Below are 19,997 nucleotides of genomic sequence, written 5' to 3' on the forward strand. Positions count from 1 at the left end.
TTAAAAGAAAAGTAAAGCAAAAGACGCTGCACTTGAATATATAACTATTCATAATAACGTGATTGATTGGAAAACAGTGAGGAATAAACAACAAAAAAATTCGAATACCGGGTTGCCTGTGTAGAGTCCAGTTCCCCACGGCTGTCAGTACCGTGTTGTTTTGCAAATTTCAATATGGCGACCAGTATAGAAATTATTTGTCCTTCCATAGAAAGCCTGACAAGTATAGAAAAAGACATCCCGTGTCCTGTCCCTGGTTGTTCAAAAATCTTATGCAATAAGCCTTCTCTTCGTATGCACGTTATCAAGACTCATAAGATTGCGGATACAGATGAAGAAAATAGGTGTTTCGACAAGAGTTGCCATCAGAAAACTAAAGCTATAAAACATTTCTACTGCCCTGTGGAAGGGTGTTCGAGGGGTCCTGGCAAGAGGAAACCCTTCCCTAGACTGGGGCAGGTTAAGCAGGTGGGTAAATTTAAGAATTAACAGAACTGTTTTGTTCTGGTGTGAGGTACATAGCTGTCAACCCAACTTGGACAGAAATCTTGTGAATCGGGTGAAATACAGTAACTTGTCATTGCTTCCGAGCAGCAGATTTGGTAGTTCCCTGTCTTTTCCTGTGGGGTCTCCGTCAGTTCTCCATGAGAACAAAGAAACTATCATCCCTGGATTCTACCTTTAGGGACACAGGTATCCCTCTACAGGGACACAGGTATCCCTCTACAGGGATACAGGTATCCCTCTACAGGGACACAGGTATCCCTCTACAGGGACACAGGTATCCCTCTACAGGGATACAGGTATCCCTCTACAGGGACACAGGTATCCCTCTACAGGGACACAGGTATCCCTCTACAGGGACACAGGTATCCCTCTACAGGGACACAGGTATCCCTCTACAGGGACACAGGTATCCCTCTACAGGGACACAGGTATCCCTCTACAGGGACACAGGTATCCCTCTACAGGGACACAGGTATCCCTCTACAGGGACACAGGTATCCCTCTACAGGGACACAGGGATACAGCTGCCAAGTATGAAAACAGTTTTCCGGGTGTGGAGAGATATTGAGTTGGCCATCTCAGCTGGGGCTAAATCAAAAGCTCTGTGAGCGAACTTATATGCAAATTTATTTTCAGGGTACTGAACAAAGCATGAACACATCCAAGATGCAGAGAGTACATAAAAATGTCCTTATACCTTTTTTTTTTCGACATCATGACACACCAAGAACAGTATAATAAATTATTATCATTATAAAAAAAATAATTAAAAAAAAACTGAAAAAAAGCACTACTACTGGGAATCAAACGCGGGTCATTGTGGTCGGAGACAAGTTTCCACACCGCTAGACTAACGTGGCATTGCTGAGTCGTCTTGTAACTAAAATAATTTTTAATACTATTGGTATCGTACCGTTCGCAAAGTTTTTGATAGCATGCCAAATTTGAGCATATTCTTTCCGGAAACAAATTAAAATACCCGCAAAAATTGATCACGCTACTGTCATACAATGTGTTTTATGGATGTTAATATTCTAGAAAGGTGCAAAATCGTTATTCGATAAAGAAGCAAGGGCCATGTGTTTGTAAGAGTTTTGTTTGATATTTAGTTTAGCTGATTGGGAAGAACTGTGAAAAATTAGTTTGTGGAAATCTATCCTCTTCTATTTTGTTCTTCTAACAGAGTCTTTTTTTTATTACCCTGCAAACAGAGACCCTGCTAACAGAGGCTTTTCCCTTGTGTTTCTTGGATTTAAAAGTCACAGTTTTGGCTAGTCGCTCTTTCAGCACAAACTCAAATAAAAAACGCGAAAACCCAGAGATGCTAATCGGCAAGTACTAAAACAAAAAGAATTAAAAGCTTTGCTAGCATTTTACTTGTTTTGTTTGCAAACTTACAGCTTGAATTGGGGTTAACCGTAGAAGACCGGTTGACGTCAGTGACGAATGCGCATGCGCACGCTAAACCCACATGGAAGACTTTTCTGAAAGAACTAGCTTATATATACTTTACGGTCATACTTAGGAAAGACCATAGCGTTTTCAGGCCAATAACCTAGGCTTTAAACGGAAGTTGAACACCATAAGTATATATATATGGTCTAAGGATTGCTGTGTTGCTAAAGCACAAAAGACCCGAAGATCGAGTGACACAGAAGTCCCTCAAATAACTCGTAAATGCTTTGCAAGCATTCACGAGTAAAAAATGGTGACGATGATTAGTTGTGTTGTTCTAAAGCTTATGATTCATCAATCTCATGAAAGATTTCAAGTACAAATGATAGACAAATTGATCCCTTAGTATTGAGTTAATTATCTCAGCAAGCATATGACATTTTTTTGTGAAACCTCCAGAACTGATACTCAGATGTTCACTAACAACATCATGATTTTTCAAGGGTGGTGGTGGTGGGGGGGGGGGGGGATGGAGTGTTCAGACATAGATATTGAAAAATAAGTTATAAAAATTCTATTTTCACAATAAAAATACACTGCTTCAGCCAAGGGGGTTATACATGTCCTTTTTATCCACCACTAGCTACATTACTTGGTGCTGTAGTATTTTCTCTCTAAGCAAAAGGAGGGGGGGACCACTGCTATCTGAGTTAAGGATTGTGGACATGGTCCTAAGGTCTTTGCCCATACTGTTTCTTTTTCTTTTTCTAGCATTACATGACGATACATGCTGACAAGAAGTTCACATGCACCAAATGCTCAAGAAGCTTTGGAATGAAAGATGCTTGTGAGCGACATGAGGCAAAGTGTGGGCAGATCTTTCATTGTACCTGCACCTGCCCCTTTTCTACAAGGGAGGCGATGCTCATGCATGCGCAGCGCAATCAACATGACCTGCCTGAGAATGACCCCCTGAGAGTCAAGAGGGAAAATGCAAGGTTAATGACAATCACTTTACCATATAGCCTCTGTGAAACAAATATCTAAATAACATAGTGTAGTCATGAAAAGATCATAAGCCAGGGTAGAGCAGGAAACACACCCTATCAAGTTGAAAATATTAGACAACTTTGATATAGGGCAATTGGTGGATCTAGAGGTGGGCTAAGCAGGACCTGTTTCATGTTTTCAGTGATTTTGCTTAAACTAATGATTAAGAAGTATAAGAAAATCCACATAAGAACAATGAATCTTGCCCCCCCCCCTTTCTGAAAATCCTTGCTTTAGCCCCCCCTTTATTGGGTCTCCTGGGTCCACTCTTGAGGGTATCCCCCTTCCTCTCCTCTAACAAATGACCTGTTGCATGCAACACAAATAAAAAGGCTTGTTGATATAGCAAAAATGGAAAGAGCTTTTTTTTATTTAAACTGAATTCAGACTATGTATTGTTATAGGAGAGCCGCTGATGTACACCCCTAACCCTAAGTGGCCTGTTGCATACAACACAAATAAAAAGAGCATTTCTTTATTCAAATTGAATCCAGACTATTTATTGTTCTAGAAGAGCTGCTGAGGCTGCAGTCAACATGCTAAAGACCCACCCAGGGGAAAAACTTAAGAACAAGAAAAGAAAGGCTGGGAACAACACAGAACAGGATGCGAATAAGAAATATTTTACAATACTCCCGAAACCAGTTGTGTTGCATAGCTCTGGTGTTTTATCACCGGAATTATGTACACAGAACACTGTATTTGTGGAACCTGTTGTTAAGTCTATTGCCAGAGATTCACAGACCCAGACTGATTTCCCATCTGTGTTCAAAAGAAAACAGAGGAAACCACGATTAAAAAGCACCTCGAGCCAGACAGACTACCCCAAGGATTCAAATTCTTTTGATATGCAAACACAAGTCGTGACAAACATTGCAAACCTTGCTCAATCATCGGTTGGAACTCAAGTTAACAACTCAGCTACATCTAATGTCTCCACAATGTTGGACTTTGCTTGTGGAACAGAGCCACAATTTTTCGAGCTGTGTACAGCAAACTCGCAAGCATCAATTGGAACTCAACTAGATGGTAATACATTCATGACAAGTTCAGAATTTGAAAAAGCCATTGCTTCTTTTAACAACAGCTCATTTCTACTAAGTTCCCAAACTCAAACCCATCTAAAAAGTGCCGATCTCCCAGATACCAACTCAAGGTTCCTAAGCAGTTCACAAACACAAACACATATGATAGAACAGGTTCCTTGTGAAGATAATGCTGCTCAAACCTTGATCTCAGTGCTAGACTTTGATCCTGGCTATTCCACAGACTGTGGCACTCAGACGCAAAGAATAATTGATGAGATCCTAGAACAGACTTCTGATGTGGAGCTCACAGAATCACAAACCCAAACATGGCTAACTGGGTGGTTGACTGAAGGTGCAAACGATGTCCAGTCCAGTACTAACTATTCAGAGAGGAATTCCTTAGATGACTTCGTTGACATCCACACTCAGACACCTATGATGGAACCTGGATTTCCTGGCTCCTCCTATGACGTCAGTTTGTCAAGTGCTGAGACACAAACCCTTCCTGAGCTGTTTGGGGATCATCCCTGGGGTGCGCTGTCAATCAACACCCAAACACAGATGACGCAGACAGGTTTCTTGGATGGAATAGGTGACAGTGGTTTACTCACGGACACCCACACACAGACCCTGTTCAGGGATAGTGCAGTATTGCCACTTTGTACTGTGCAAACACAGACATAATTGTAACAGGCCGGTGCAGAGTGTGTGTTTGTACCATTGGTTGCCAAAAAGTGGGAATTTCTCATTGAGTGATTGTCAAAAAAAAATTGATGTGGGGAAATAGACACTGTACTGTGGACTTCTGCTGTTAAACCCTTGGATGCACAGTGGATCAGATTCAGGAATATCAGATTCCATATCAACCAAATACTATTTTATTTCAAAACCAAAAATAAATAGCTACTGTACACTTCTCTAAACTAAACACAAAATTACCTTATGCTTTTGGTCATATTAATTTAATTATAAAAATATTTATATCTTAGCCAAAATAATCTCAGAGAACAAGACACATTGATCAATAGCACCAAATACAGGAAAGAAAATTCTTCTGTCTACATTGCAACATTTATATGATATTGTGTTATCCATCCAAAATTTCCTAATAATTTTGTGTGTGTTCTGTATGGATACAAAAATATAATACACAATAATTAATTACAATTGTATTTCTCTATATTATAATTGCTATTTGCAAGCTATGCCAAACCATTTTTTTAAAAATATGTTCCAGTGATGATACATCAATATCACCTTTAAAGAAGATTAAAATATCAATGTGCCTTTAGCAATGCTGAAATAATACTTTTGTCAGTCATTACTAGGAGACTGCTAGGAGACAATTTGTCACTGGATTTTTAAAATAGCAACTTTAGGACCAGGAAACAATTGTATTTTGAAAACCTTTTAAAAACCCCAAACTCAAGCTGTTTGGTTTCTAGTAGTCTTCGGGTGAATTGCCAAATTGCCTCTTAGCTAAAAAAACTGTCATCAAATGAACAATGATGAGTTATATCATTAAGAACACACACAGAAAGGAAAGAAAACAAAATTACCCCCAGAAGAACTGTAAAAATAACAAGCTAGAGTCTTTATATGAAGAGAAAGGTTGCTTGCTGATTACTACAATGTGTATTTATGAGAGTACAGCTAATCTTTCTGTACTAACTGCTCAATATGAACTGCACATATACACCGTAGGTGTAACAAATTTGGCTGTATGTATGCTCTTTTTCCATTTTAATTAATCAAGTCTGCAAGATTTCAAACTTGGGTGGTAGGAATGTGATGCTGGCATTTCCTTGCTCTAGATTTGGGGGCGCTGTTCAAGTTTAAATACTCATCAGGTATCACAGATCCCAGAGGCAGTCACTTCCAGTTTTGTTCCAGACACAGATGGTAGTAGTGGCTCACTAATACTCAGCGGCTTCTCCTTAGTCTGTTCAAGTTTCTTACTTAATCTGTTGATAGCATCCCCAATTATTGATGTCTTTGGGACAAGGTTGGCTGCTTCACTCAGTGTTAACTTCCTGGCTTTTGTCTTATGGCCTGGAAAAGACACAGGTTTGGCTGCTGTTGGTAATGTTCTATCTGGCAGGCGCGCATGGCTGATTCGATCAAAGCCAGCCATGGTTTGGACATAGGCTGGATAAGCAATGGTGTTCCGTGTTATTGGTAACCAGTCGAGTTTTGGCTCGGCCTTATGAGTAGGTGATGATTTAGAGTCTTTCTTTGATTTACTTTCTTTACAACTGGAAGAAGAGGCGTCCGATTTAGGAATGTGCTCTTTGGATTTGGATTGTTGCATAATTAATTTCCCGACGGTGAAGCTATCATCCGCTGCTCTTCTTTGAGTGGGCGTAATTTTCTGTAGTGGCTTTAGTTCTGTCCGACTGTTACTACCATTCAAGCTTTTGTTATCATCGCTTTTACATTCCTGCGTTCTATGTCGACACATATTGCACACCCCAGAGCAATGGGATAGTTCCGGTCTAGCGGACAAAGTATGGACAACCTTGATTTTATTGTCCTCTCTTTGGATTTGTGTAACCGAAGAAAACTCAAATTTACAAGGCACACGGTTGCCCGATCTCTGCCTAAACTCTTCTCGGACATCTAAGGTTTCCACCAAATGTTTATCAAAGGAAAGAGCGGGGTCCAGTAGCACGATTCCACCATTTGCCTCCTGGCATGTGATCATCCCGCCACTGTCCAACAGGATCGTTTGAGTAGCATTCGTTCTTCGGTCGGTTAGTATTCTTAGTTGTTGTACGCTAGGTCTTTTAACGTATATGTACCGTTTTGGGTCCACAATATATCTCCAGCAAGGCACGTCGTATGATAACACACCAGTATTTTGAAATTTCGCTAACGATGGCACTTTCACATGTCCGTGTTTCGAATTCGATTCGTTCAAAGTGTTCGAATTAGTAATTAGAGACGCAAGTTTCTTTACTTTAGCCAGTTGGGAATCGTGTTCTAGAATCGGAGGACTGTTCCTTGGTTTGTCTTTTGTCTTTTTACGCTTTTCACTTGAAGACAAAAAGAATGCATTCGGTTCTGTGTTGCGCCAGCCGCGAGCGACCTCCTCCCAATTTGAGGTGACAACGAAACTCTCGAAGTCATCTTCCTTGAAGTCGTCACTGCACGAGAGAAGACTTTCGACGGCCGCTCGCTCGCGTAGTTTGTTATGAGCATCCGCAACTTGTATTCTGTCCATCCCTCCTCCTGATTCATTAGATTTGAGTTGGTTCAAGGTCGTTCATATTAAGTTTTAATGGCCGTATAATTTTGGTTTCGTGGCATCGTCGCTGTTTCTATTGATCAATTCTTCGTAATAGCTGGCCAATATCCGTTGCCAAGCAACGGCCAAGTGACCTCAACAAAGAGACGTAAATAAATACACGGACCAAAATAATGCTTTTGTGGGTATAAAACAATAATCTGTACTTGTATATGTCCCAAGGAAGAAAAAGAGTGCGTACATTCTCGTGTTAATATCGCCCCTCTCTTTTGAAAAAAACTTAGAAAGTCATTTGTACTAAAAAAAAATCAAATAAAGAAAAACCGGAGTGAAGTTAACGGGCAACTCAGTGAAGTTAGCGGACAACTTAAAAGAAAAATAACTTTTTCCACGAAACGTTGTTTCTTTCAACGAATTTGCTCATAAGAGAACGGAAGGCAAAAAAAGTGCAACATATATAATCATTCTAATGGCACATGGATAAAGGCACAAGTCTAGATAGCTGATGATATGCAAGTCATCCAAAAAAAAAAAACCTGTACACACCACCACCCCCAACAACAACTTTCCCTAAAACAACGAGACTTGTTTTATTCCGCATTTCCTTTTCAATTGTTGGGCGCACGAAATTGCTGGACAAAATCGGCTAGATTCACTAAGGGTATGGTAATTATTTAACGGTGGGAGGGCTGCTATGTTTTCGGGGAGGGTTGAATTTTTTTAGGGCTGATTTGGGGTAGGGCCTCATTTTTTTGAACAAGTATTCTGATCATTTCCGAGCCTCCTAATAGTCTGTAATTTCAAAATTAAATAAACTATGATGGGTCTCTTGCCTGCACTCTCGTGACTTCCGTTTGGTTGGCGCTACTATTTGTTTTATCTTTTGAATGTTAGGTTTTTCGAATTTTATGTTACCCCCCCCCCCCCCCTTCCAACTAATTTTTCAGGGTAAGAAGGAGGAAATGGAAATATTGGTAGTAAGTAAAGGAAATATATAAATTTATTGGTTGAAACAACCTATGTAACAAAAGTTATGGTACCAATAATAAAACATCTACATCATCTACATCTAGTATGGTCAAATATACAAATAAAAATTCTGGTGGGAAGAAATTCTAATGATGCACACCCAAGCAGAATCGTTCTGTCACGCAGCCCAAGTGCATTTCGTGACATAGGTAAGAACGACTATATAGGCCATCATAGTCCATAACCTTGACATCAAAAGTTTGAGAAATTCTTTTATCATCCTTTATTAACACGGTTTTAGTATTAAAATGTTTATCCCATAAAAAAAAGTGATCACCTGTTACTGAACAGGAAACATAACCTGTATATGTACAAATTTTAATAATTTGATAAACAGTTGAGGTTGTGTTCAATTAGAAACAGCAACCCTCGTCTTCCTTTCAATTAATAAATTTCTCAAGGGTCGTTTTTCTTTTTACTTTATTTCCCCCATCACGAGTTTCTCAAGATAAATGGCCTGGCTTTATTCCTCCCTTCCGGCCATTTTTTTCCGTTGGAGAATCTATCCAGCCACTTTCTGTCCGTTTATCTGAACAGCTTCTTTTTATCTGTTCATCTGAATAGCTTCTTTTTATCTGTTCATCTGTCCGGCTTCTTTCTATATGTTCATCTTCTCCGGCTTCTTTCTATCTGTTCATCTGTCGGCTTCTTTCTATCTGTTCATCTGTCCGGTTTCTTTCTATCTGTTAATCTGTCCGGGTTCTTTCTATCTGTGTATCTGTCCGGCTTCTTTCTATCTGTTCATCTGTCCGGCTTCTTTCCATCTGTTCATCTGTCCGGCTTCTTTCTATCTGTAAATTTGTCCGGCTTCTTTCTGTTCGTCCAGCTGTCCGGCTTCTTTCTGTTCGTCCAGCTGTCCGGCTTCTTTCTGTTCGCCCAGCTTCTTTCTGTTCATTTATCTGTATGGATTCTTTCTGTTCGTCCAACTGTCCGGCTTCTTTCTGTTTGTCCAGCTGTCCGGCTTCTTTCTGTTCGTCCCTCTGTCCGGCCTCTTTCTATTTGCTTATCTGTCTGGCTCCTTTCCGTTCGTCCAGCTGTCCGGCTTCTTTCTGTCCATTCATTTGTCCGACTCCTTTTTGTTCGTGCAGTTGTTTGGCTTCTTTCTGTTCGTACATCTGTCCAGTTTCTATCTATTCATTTATCTTTTCTGCTGAAGGGTTCGTTTTCTTTTCACTTCTTTTACCCCTTCATGAGTTTCTCAAGAGGTTGTTGATAAATGCGAGAGTCTCCTCAAATCTTTCGTCTGTTTCTAAAGCCTGATCACAGGCAAACCAGTCAAACCGGTTATCTGTAAGCCTTCATTGTCGTTTTGACCGACTCTGCAAGTGTATAGTTTTTGTAGGCGAATAATTGAGTGAGCATATCGGTCTAGCTTTATTCCGTCTTTGCTTCTGACTGGTTTTATTCCGTTGGAGCATCTGTCCGGTTACTTTCTGTCTGTTCATCTGTCCGGCTTCTTTCTGTTTATTTATCTGTCCGGCTTTTTTCTGTTAACTTATCTGTCTGGCTTTTTTCTGTTCACTTATCTGTCTGGCTTCTTTCTGTTCATTTATCTGTCCGGCTTCTTTATGTTCATTTATCTGTCCGGCTTCTTTCTGTTCATTCATCTGTCTGGCTTCTTTCTGTTCATGCATTTGTTTTGTTCTTTTCTGTTCGTCAATCTGTCTGATTATTTTCTGTTGGGTAATCTGTCCGTCTTCTTTCTGTTCAACTATCTGTCCAGGTTCTTTTTGTTCGTCAATTTGCCCGGCTTCTTTCTGTCTGCTCATCTGTCTGACTTCTTTCTCTTCGTTCATCTGTCCAGGTTCTTTCTCTTCATCCATCTGTCCGGGTTCTATATGTCCGTTTTCTTTCTGTCTGTTCATCTCTCCTGCTTCTTTTAGTTCATCCAGCTGTCCATCTTCTTTCGGTTTGTCCATCCGTCCATCTTCTTTCCGTCCGCTCATCTTTCTGACTTCTTGCACTTTGTCCATCTGTCCGTCTTCTTTCTGTCCGTCCATCTGTCCGGCTTCTTTCTGTTCGTCCAGCTGTCTGGCTTCTTTCTGTTCGCCCAGCTTCTTTCTGTTCATTTATCTGTATGGCCTCTTTCTGTTCGTCCAACTGTCCGGCTTCTTTCTGTTTGTCCAGCTGTCCGGCTTCTTTCTGTTTGTCCCTCTGTCCGGCCTTTTTCTATATGCTTATCTGTCTGGCTCCTTTCCGTTCGTCCAGCTGTCCGGCTTCTTTCTGTCCATTCATTTGTCCGATTTCTTTTTGTCCGTGCAGTTGTTTGGCTTCTTTCTGTTCGTACATCTGTCCAGTTTCTATCTATTCATTTATCTTTTCTGCTGAAGGGTTCGTTTTCTTTTCACTTCTTTTACCCCTTCATGAGTTTCTCTAGAGGTTGTTGATAAATGCGAGAGTCTCCTCAAATCTTTCGTCTGTTTCTAAAGCCTGATCACAGGCAAACCAGTCAAACCGGTTATCTGTAAGCCTTCGTTGTCGTTTTGACCGACTCTGTAAGTGTATAGTTTTTGTAGGCGAATAATTGAGTGAGCATATCGGTCTAGCTTTATTCCGTCTTTGCTTCTGACTGGTTTTATTCCGTTGGAGCATCTGTCCGGTTACTTTCTGTCTGTTCATCTGTCCGGTTTCTTTCTGTTCATTTATCTGTCCGGCTTCTTTCTGTTTATTTATCTGTCCGGCCTCTTTATGTTCGTCCGTATGTCCGGCTTCTTTCTGTTGGTCTATCTGTTTGCTTTCTTTCTGTTCGCTAATCTGTCCGGCATCTTTCTGTTCATCCATCCTTTCAGCTAATTCACGCTTGTCTGTTTTCTGATCTTCTTTCTGGTCGTCCAATTGTCCTTTCCCCATAGGTCGTTCCAGCTGTCTGACTTTGTTTTCGTCCATTTGTCTGTCTCCTTTGTGCATTTTCTCAACTTGTTTGCCATCATTGAGTTTGTCTATCATTTCGGCTTCTATCCGTTCGTTCACAAGACTTTTCACTTGCTGGTCGCAAATCTTCTGTTCGTTTTCTGTCAGTTTATCAACTTTCCTGCCGTGTTGTGTTTGGTTCAAACTAGACGAGGGCATGCCAAGTGTTTGAGGATTACTGGCTAAACCCCACTCGCTTTCTGAGTACACGGTGTAAGAAATTGTATCACTTTCTGAGTCAGTAAAATCACTATTGGAATTTGCTTTATATGGACTGTTAATAACAGCGTCCATGTTTTCAAACGCAGAAAAAGTAGAGGTTTGGACAGGTGATTGGTCATTTCTTGAAGTTGTCTTCCGAGCTTCTTTCTGATTGTCCAACCGTCCGAATTGCCTCTGCTCGTATATCTGTCTGACTTTTATCTGATCGTATATGCATTCGTGATGCTCATCCATCTGGATCTGACTGTCCATCAGTCCATCCCCTTTCCCTTGAAATATCTGTTCGTCATCTACAGTAAGCCTTGCTCTCTCTTTATCGCTCTTGCCATTTTCGTGCAAACATTGAACTCTCGTATTAACACTACGCACCTTCACGTTTGGCATCTTCGCTATAAGCGCTCTCTTGTCGTACCCACACATTTCTAATGGTCTCAAAACGACCCGCAAGTGCAGATTGCCATAATTCAAATGGCTCCTTTTCTCACACTGTTTGCCATGACATTTTGTAGATTCGACTGAGCTAGATATCTCGGAGGACGTATCAGAAGTAGAAGTGAAGTCCATTGAACTACTGGTGGAATCGTATTCATTGCTCGAGTCACTATCAAGGTCCGAGTCACTATCTGAGTCTAAATCACTATTTGAGTCACTATCAGAGCCTGGCTCTCTATTAGAGTTGCTACATTCAGCAAATAGCGAAGCTCTATTGTTTCTGACAGGACGATCCTCGTTACGTCTTTTGTTAGACTGGGACACAGATTCCATAATGGCGTTTGCATAACCAGGAGAGCGGGGTTCATTTGGGAAATGTCCAGACAAGGTTGAGACATCCGTGTTGAGATCAGCATCTTGTGGTTCCTTCTTCACCGTGACAGATGAAAGATGTTGATGTGGGCAAGTAACGCTCCTAGACATGACGTGCTCATCTGATCGGGTGGCTTCACCCAAGCTTAAGTCGTTCTCTGGCTCTTTCTTCACAACAGAATCTGATGGCATCATCACTTGGGAATGGTTGTAAGACTTCCTGGAATTGATTGAGTCCGAAGAAGGGCGTTTCACTGGTGTGGATGATCCACCTAAATTAAGGTTGGGCTCCTTCTTCCCAGTAACTTCAAATGGCTTAATCGATTTGGAACGGTGAATGTCTCCAAATTCGATCCCGCTAGACGATTCATTTGAGAGGTGCCCTAACCTTGATCCAGCCATGCAGTCATCATCTTCCGGTTCCTGCTTAACAGCAAATGCGTCAGGAGACATCTGTTGGTGACAATGGCAATCAACTTGTCCAGGTTTATCAACATAATCTGAGGGTTGATATCCTCCTGTAGGATGGCCTGGCGAGATGGATCCACCTGTGTACCCTCTGTCTTCCGGTTCCTGTTTCACAGTAACTCCTGGAGATACCATCGGCTGACGTTGTTGGGATTCAACGTCCATAGGTTTATCAACAGCAACATAATCTTTGAGATGTCTTGAGGCTGATTCCTTTGTGTGGTAATCATCATTTACTGACTCATTTCTGACAGTAGCAGAAGAAAAACTACTATCCCGGTGTTGGTCAAAGTTCTCCGTATTAGATGCAGTGTCACTATTATCAACATCTTGCAAAGCAGAGAGCGTGTCCGAGTCTGGATGCTCGATATTAATGCTCACGAGAGAAGAATTAGCATCACATTCTGTGTCGTTATTCCCGTATGTCTCATGGTTCCTCTTATCGCGATGTCCCCCGTCTTGGTGTCGCTCGTTCCCTGCCAACAGGCCAGGTGAAGCTTGTCTCGTCGTCGTCCCATTCTCAGTCCTTTCAAAACAATGCCCTTCTTCCTCGTTTGATTGCCGTTTATAAAGATTTGGTTGTTTTGAAGCAGGTTTCGCTAGGCCTGAAACAGAAGCCAGCCTCTTGTATTTGCGTGAATCCAAAGAGTCCAAAACAACTCTCAAATTTAACATGCTCAGCACAGTCCCCGACTTTCTTTGTCTATTGCTGGCACATGTCGCGACGGTGGCATATTCGGCGACTTGGCATGGTACTTCAGAGCTAAAACTAGTCTCCTTGACAAAGTTTGTATTCTGTATCGTTGTCCTTGCGTGGACATCTGATCCATGCAGTGATATCTGCTTGATCACATCTGCCTTGGGTTTACTAGGAGCCCTACCACCGGCAGCGGGTGTACATGCACAACACACTGTCTTTGACAACTTTAAATAACTGTGGTCTAATTTCACTATTCTTTGATAACTTGCTCTACAAACGCGCTTGCTATTTCTGATCTGTGAAGTGCAATGGCGCTTATCTATCTTGGACTGTGCCATCGATTGCCTCACCAATCCAGATCCTGGTTGTCCCGTAGAGGATGAATGAACTTCAGGTTGATTCAAGGAATCTTTTGCCATCGGGGGAAAGTACTTTTCAGTTTGCCCTGGTAAAGGTGAGTTTGGCTGTCCAAGAGAAGACCCCGATGACTCCACATCATTGTTAGTGCAGAGCTCAGAGTCTTGTTCAAGCGTTTGCTTACCAGGTGTAACTAGCCCCTTATTCGAGTATACACGAATGTCTGGGACTAAAAAATAATTCATATCAGTGCTATGGTCGACGGACTCAGAGTCTGAGTCACTGACTACGTCCTCAGCCTGAGTTGTCAGGGTAGGTCCCTCTTGGTGGCAACGAGAAATCATGACGACTCTCTGAGGACCCTCTGACAACTTGTTATGTACAACAGACTCAATTTCTGAAATGTTGGACGTCTGCTTGGGATCTAGGCTTAAGACTTTCTGGCCCTCTGACGACTCGTTGTGTACAGCAGACTCTATTTCTGAAATGTGGGTCGTTTGCTTGGGATCTAGACTTAAGACGTTCTGGCCCTCTGACAACTCGTTATGTACAGCAGACTCTATTTCTGAAATGTTGGACGTCTGTTTGGGATCCTCCCTTAAGAAGTTCTTGCTCTCTGACGACTCGTTATGTACAGCAGACTCTATTTCTGAAATGTTGGACGTCTGCTTGGGGTCCACCCCCGATAGGTTCTGGCCCTTTGTTAAATCCTCGTATACAGGAGACTCTATTTCTGAAAGATTGTTCGGATTATTGGGATCTACTTCTCTCAGGGGGTTCCGACCCTCTGACGAATCATTCTGCACCGTGGTCTCTTTTCCTGCGTCTGAAATATAATCCAACATAGTTACATCTAGGTCGTTGAAAGGTTCATCATCTGGCGACTCTGAGCTGGTTAGTTTCATTTGTTTAGAAGTTGGTAGAGTGCCGCCTAATGGCTTCCGTCTCATATCTGATGTACTGGGCTTATTTTTCGTCGAGTACTCAAATTCGCCTGGCTCACCATTGATACAGGGGGGTGACGATTCAAAGGAATTAACCTCTTCTAACAGGTTTCCAGGAACGATTGAATGTAGCGCTGTCTGTTGCGAAATTGTGTTTGAGTATTTCTTAGTAGATATATATTCCCCACTCATTGACTTTAGTCTTTTGTGTGCGGGTTCACTTGGAGAGACTTTTGAAGTTTGAATCAATTTGTCTGATGAAATTCTTCCATCTTCAGTCACTGCACCCCTCTTGCCAATACTCACGTCAATAACCACATTGATGTTAACTGGAATGATTGATTGGTCAATTCCACGCCTTGCCCCAATACGAGAATCATTGTCGGTCGAATCATCAACCTCATCATCAAACACCACACCCATACGCTTCCGTTTCAATTGACGAGGTTTCTGCCGTGCTCTAGACTTTTTAGAATTCATGGATAGAATATCAATTTTCATGAATTTCTTTACAGTGTCAGGTACAACTGGTACAGGTAATAAACGGGGCGAGAGGAAGCTCTCAAAGACCTCCATATCAGTGTAGCATGAAGAAACGAGTGGAATGACCTCCGCAGGGGCGATTCCAGATACAAAACGCAAAAGCTCTTTAAAGCTTGAATGATCTGAATAAGGGACTGTTACATAGTTTGGCAAGTGTCTATAAGGATTGCTTTTTTCACCTTCATAGAGGGCAGTTGGAAGGATAACAAAAGGATCTCGGAACTGACTCAGGGTATAACTGTTGACAGGGTGCTGAGCCACAATTATTTGAGTTTTGTGCCATTCAGAAGTGAAAACATCCGGAAGGTCTAGCCATTTGAGCAGCTCCATTTTCTTCGGAGTAACACCAATCCAGCAATTAAACTCAAGGGCAATCTTCACCAGCAAATCTTCTTTCCCCAGAGTCCTCAGGGGGATAATAATGTCATCACCCAAACGTCGCCTTATAATATCAAATATGAGCTTCATTGTTTTAGTTTTTGTGGGGAAATTACATGAGGGATGGCAGTAAGTGTTATCCAGGTAAAGCTTGTCAATTTGTTTACCTTTGAGTGATTCGTGTAACAGCATAGCTGGCTTAAATCGGAAGTCACCTGTGTAGAGAATTGTCCCAAAGTAGCCTTCAAACAGGAACATGACCGCTCCAGGGCAGTGGTTTGCATCAAGGAGGGTTACAGTTAGCATTTCCCGCCCTTCTTCGTCTAAGGGTAAGACCACAGGTTCTCCTAAAGGTAATGCCACAAGGAGATCCTCGTTTACATTGAGTTTGTGCATAAGAATGCGCTTGGTGATTTCTGAGCAGTAGATCTTGTATTTTGTCCATGATGAAGTGAGACCTTGGGTGTGGTCAGCATGTGCGTGGGAGAGAAAGAACAAGCGACTCTTGAGACACACCCGCCTGGTCCAGATATCCACTGCTATTGGGGTGTCTTGGATAGCTGTACCATTCATGATGTTACAATGATCATGATAACCTTACATATATATCTTGCATAACCTGTAAAAAAGAGATGAAAATGAACTTATACAACAATAAAAATACATGAAGATTCTGTTAAATAAATTAAGAGAAAGAATATATATTTATAATTCGGCTTAAAAGATTAGGCAATATTCAAATAATTATATATAAAAGTTGGCCACATGAGGTAAAATAAACAATAACCCTGTGGAATGCACTCACAAAAGGGTCTTTAGAGAATGCATAAAACTCTAAATTTAGTTTCCACATTCCCTTAGAAGATTCTTTCAAGCTTCAACAGGTGTGAAAATGGCCTACCCAGCTACCTGTTACACATATTGTGTACACATCTAATTTTCAGCTGAGGCTGGGTCGTTCATATATTTGGAGCTATGTTCTTTTTTTTAATTTCAATGTATAAATACATGATACTATATGAAGATTTAGAAAGAGGATTGCACAATGATCAACAACAATATGTTGTTATATTATTCTGCATGTTAAAATTTGGTGAAATCTGAGGCTGAAAGTTCTTATAAAAAAGGTTGGTATTAATTAATTATTAAATTTCCCAATAATTTATTTGGTATTCTACTGTGTGCAAGTAAAAAAGTAAGTAGAATGGGTATTGTTTAAGTTCAATTAACAGTCATCTTTATAGTCAGGGCGCACAAAAAGAGCTCAATCTATACACAGTGGACAAAAGCACCAAACTTGGTATAAATATAGCCTAGAGGATGGGAATCAATATTGAGACCGTTGCCCACCGGTACCATCACGGGATCAATAGAAAATGACCAATTCTTCTTTTCAAAATCTGGTGTTATGGGTACCGTGTGATGAGATTTTCATACCTTTTTAACGAGACAGAAAAGATCAAAATGCACATATTTGAAAACGATTTCTATCATTTAAGCTGTACTTTATCGCATTCCAAACAATAAAAGGTATAAATAGCTATAAAAAGCTACATTTGAGGAAGAAGGAAAACTTACTGGAACCCAGGTCCCACATAGCTTTTTTTACATCCCTCTTGCTAACATACAAATATGACTGATTTTCGTTCATCAAATAAGTACATAGGTGGTGCACATGAATTTTACCAAAAAAATTATTTCAATGAGTTATCTGAACATTATACTAAGGGTAACAGAGCTTTAATTCAACCAGTGTGGCTGTCAGCTGTTGAGGGAGATTTTTCATAGCCTGTTAAGCATTCATAAAATACCCCATGACAAGTAGGAAAATTTGTTTATCTTTTCATTACGGCCCTATGAAATTTTTAAAATTTCAGCCTCACTCCACCCCATGTTGCGGGGGCGCCTGTAGACACCCTAGGCCTCCAGAGACTTGCACTTAATCGTGCTCTTTCCCTGGTGAGGATGGATGAATTTTGACAACGTGACATGTGACAACGCCAATGGCAAGTCACTGTCCCCACCAGGGAGAGAGCAATTTCGTGGAAGTGAGGCTTTTGAGCTCAGTGAAGGACCCAACCGCTCCAGCCGCTGTGTTTGATACAAATGCAAGTTTCGAAAGAGGTAACAATATTTTAATATCTCTCCATGTTGCAGGCGTCTTTTCGTGGCAGCAATGACTTAAATCAAAGAATATGAGTTGCTCCATCGCCTTGTGTTAAGATTTTGCCAATGGATTGGATATTTTCCTAAAACTGGCCAGCGAATTTTCAGTTTTTTGGTGGCGGGATCTGTTTTAAGCTTTTTGCCTTACCCTCTGGGGTTCGAGGTATTGGAGGACTCTCCTCTGAACTCCCAAAACGGCTCCAAGGGAGAGAAAGACAAAGACTTCTTGTAAGACTTCAGTCTTTATTATACAACAAAATCCACTACCAATTCATTTATTTTTAAAAAGGTTTCTATGTATGTCCATTTAAACTTCAGTATCTAAGCGCTTTTGTGTGGTTATAGAAAACTGGAATCAGTAAAAGCTCTGCACTGATTGGTTGCTATAAAGCGTGAATCGCTTTGGAATCAGTTGACAATAAAATTCCGATAGTAATTAGGTCTCTGTTCACTTCAGTGTGTGATCACTTGTACACATCTCTCAAACGGAAATCTTGAAAAAACAAAGCAGGGCTTCACAAAATGCAAATGTTTCTCATTGAGAGCCTGTCTGCTGAAAGGTGGACTGCTTTTCTTTTGATATTGGTGTAGTATTTGATTGTGTTCAGATTTAGATTCCAGAAGTTGGAAGTAAGGGTAAAAGTGTGGCAACCTGACAATACAATAACTCTTTCGAAGTCCCAAAACAATGGAAAGTGGTCACCCTTGTAAGTGTAATAATATAGATGATTGTTGGCATCACCCCCTGGTAAGTGTATTCTAAGTATATTGATAGCATAATATTTTGTTTGCCCTGGGTATTTAAAATCAACCCTTGTACTTTGGACATCAGCGTCGATTCACATGATAGCACACAAGAAAAATTGTCCAGTATACAAATTTTCTGTGCCTGTAGTGGATGAATACTTTAGGAGAGACATGCAAAAAGGAGCAGTGCCGATAGTAGATGACCAATTAAATGCTATAATGCACCTACAAATTGCTAAGAATCAAGAGGTCATGAAATTAATTGTTGATTAAGTTTCTCTCTGTGGTCCTATCAACATTCCAATGCGAGTTAGTTTTATTTTAAACCACTATCACACCATTTGATTTTGTCAAAGGGGTATTCAAAGAGCATAACTGGTTGCCTCACTATACTTTCAAGAACACAAGTTTGTTGTATTAGGTAAGGTAATAGTGTATTTATCATCTGACTATATACCTACATCCCTTAAATGTCGAATACCTTCCCCCAAAATGTAGCCCACCGGTAGGCTTTAGGAATTCCTCCCCCTCCCCCTCCCCCTCCCCCTGCACAGCACATCCAATATGGTGGGCGTGATATCACATTCCGTGTTTTCGGGTATTTAGTGCCGGTAAAAACTATCAAAGCCTACAGGTAGGCTACCAAAATGGTTTCAAACACAAAATTTGAAAAGTCTCCTTGCGGGAGGTAGCATGTCCCGATACTCCCACTCCCAAGGGTGATGTGCTTTGCACCACGCTTTGCATAAGTATTCAGTCAAATTTCGGAATGTACAATAGGCCATTCCAGCTATAACTTTGCGCACGCATTAAAATAGAAACCTACCTCAACTACCAGAATGCAGGCGCGTGCTGCATGGCGGTAGTTAAGGAATGTTTTCATGTCTAGTGCGGCACACGCTATCTGGCATAGCGTGTTTCAAATGTGGGTTTCAAATGACTAGTGCATTTGGAAAACAAACTCTATACAGATAGCTCTTATTACTTAAGTTGCTGGTGTATAGGCGGATATTCTACAGCTTGACATACCACAATAAGTGAATGGTTTAAACCGTAATAAAACGAGCAATCAGAACAGATTCAGGGCAACGGAGGGTATAGAATGTTGCCACGTTCTCGAGGAACTGGTCTCCAAAACAAAGTTGTAATGATCCTGAACAAACTACTAACAACATTATTACTGTGAATATGCAAAGATCGTAGTACTTACAATATATGTTCCACGTGTGGATGTCATCCGTCAATTAGTTTAGGAGAATGTCGAGAAAGAAGGTACAGAATTCTAGACGATCACCGAACATTTGAGAAGTAGCGCGCCAAAATGCTCGCAGTGCATTACGGGCCCGTTTTTAGAGAAATACTAATTTATATTGTATCCTTCCTAGTAGATGCATAAAAGATGCAACTTTAAATATTTTTCTTAGAGAAATCTTTCTATAATATAAAAAGCAAAGAAAACTGAAAGGTCAATCAAATTTTAATCGGTATGCCTGTGGTGTGGT

General features: G+C 40.9%; 4 protein-coding genes across 6 annotated transcripts; 1 reads left to right on the top strand and 3 right to left on the bottom strand.

Annotated features, from left to right (window-relative positions):
• Window positions 1-37: 37 nt before the first annotated feature.
• LOC5518510 (ATM interactor) lies at window positions 38-5,286 on the top strand. 3 transcript variants are annotated; one of them, XM_048720861.1, is made up of 4 exons: window positions 38-468; window positions 1,144-1,182; window positions 2,674-2,900; window positions 3,464-5,286. In XM_048720861.1, the coding sequence occupies exons 1-4, from the start codon at window positions 175-177 to the stop codon at window positions 4,662-4,664; spliced, it is 1,761 nt and encodes a 586-aa protein (XP_048576818.1). In that variant the 5' UTR covers window positions 38-174; the 3' UTR covers window positions 4,665-5,286. The 3 variants fall into 3 exon arrangements, with proteins under 3 accessions (XP_048576818.1, XP_048576819.1, XP_032219124.1); XM_048720862.1 differs by having other exon boundaries at window positions 3,467-5,286; XM_032363233.2 differs by lacking the exon at window positions 1,144-1,182.
• Window positions 4,843-7,421, bottom strand: LOC5518517. Its single transcript, XM_001638469.3, has one exon. The coding sequence runs from the start codon at window positions 7,201-7,203 to the stop codon at window positions 5,827-5,829; it is 1,377 nt and encodes a 458-aa protein (XP_001638519.2). The 5' UTR covers window positions 7,204-7,421; the 3' UTR covers window positions 4,843-5,826.
• Window positions 7,422-9,746: 2,325 nt separating this feature from the next.
• Window positions 9,747-10,325, bottom strand: LOC116602125 (high mobility group nucleosome-binding domain-containing protein 5). Its single transcript, XM_032363279.1, has one exon. The coding sequence runs from the start codon at window positions 10,323-10,325 to the stop codon at window positions 9,747-9,749; it is 579 nt and encodes a 192-aa protein (XP_032219170.1).
• On the bottom strand, window positions 9,907-19,960 carry LOC5518516 (serine-rich adhesin for platelets). Its single transcript, XM_032363230.2, has 2 exons — window positions 19,706-19,960; window positions 9,907-16,201 (listed from the first exon to the last, which is right to left on the bottom strand). Exon 2 carries the CDS (start codon window positions 16,153-16,155, stop codon window positions 10,630-10,632), a length of 5,526 nt encoding a protein of 1,841 aa, XP_032219121.2. The 5' UTR covers window positions 16,156-16,201; window positions 19,706-19,960; the 3' UTR covers window positions 9,907-10,629.
• Window positions 19,961-19,997: the final 37 nt, after the last annotated feature.

The sequence above is a fragment of the Nematostella vectensis genome, chromosome 13 (genome assembly GCF_932526225.1).
Source record: "Nematostella vectensis chromosome 13, jaNemVect1.1, whole genome shotgun sequence".
NCBI lineage: Eukaryota > Metazoa > Cnidaria > Anthozoa > Actiniaria > Edwardsiidae > Nematostella > Nematostella vectensis.

Bases quoted from the DNA above. Each gene is read 5' to 3' on its own strand.
- LOC5518510 (XM_048720861.1), top strand. From the start codon at position 175: ATGGCGACCAGTATAGAAATTATTTGTCCTTCCATAGAAAGCCTGACA. The intron at 469-1,143 runs GTGGGTAAATTT...ATTTATTTTCAG, and splicing joins GACTGGGGCAGGTTAAGCAG to GGTACTGAACAAAGCATGAA. The intron at 1,183-2,673 runs GTACATAAAAAT...TTCTTTTTCTAG, and splicing joins ACACATCCAAGATGCAGAGA to CATTACATGACGATACATGC.
- LOC5518517 (XM_001638469.3), bottom strand. From the start codon at position 7,203: ATGGACAGAATACAAGTTGCGGATGCTCATAACAAACTACGCGAGCGA.
- LOC116602125 (XM_032363279.1), bottom strand. From the start codon at position 10,325: ATGAACAGAAAGAAGCTGGGCGAACAGAAAGAAGCCAGACAGCTGGAC.
- LOC5518516 (XM_032363230.2), bottom strand. From the start codon at position 16,155: ATGAATGGTACAGCTATCCAAGACACCCCAATAGCAGTGGATATCTGG.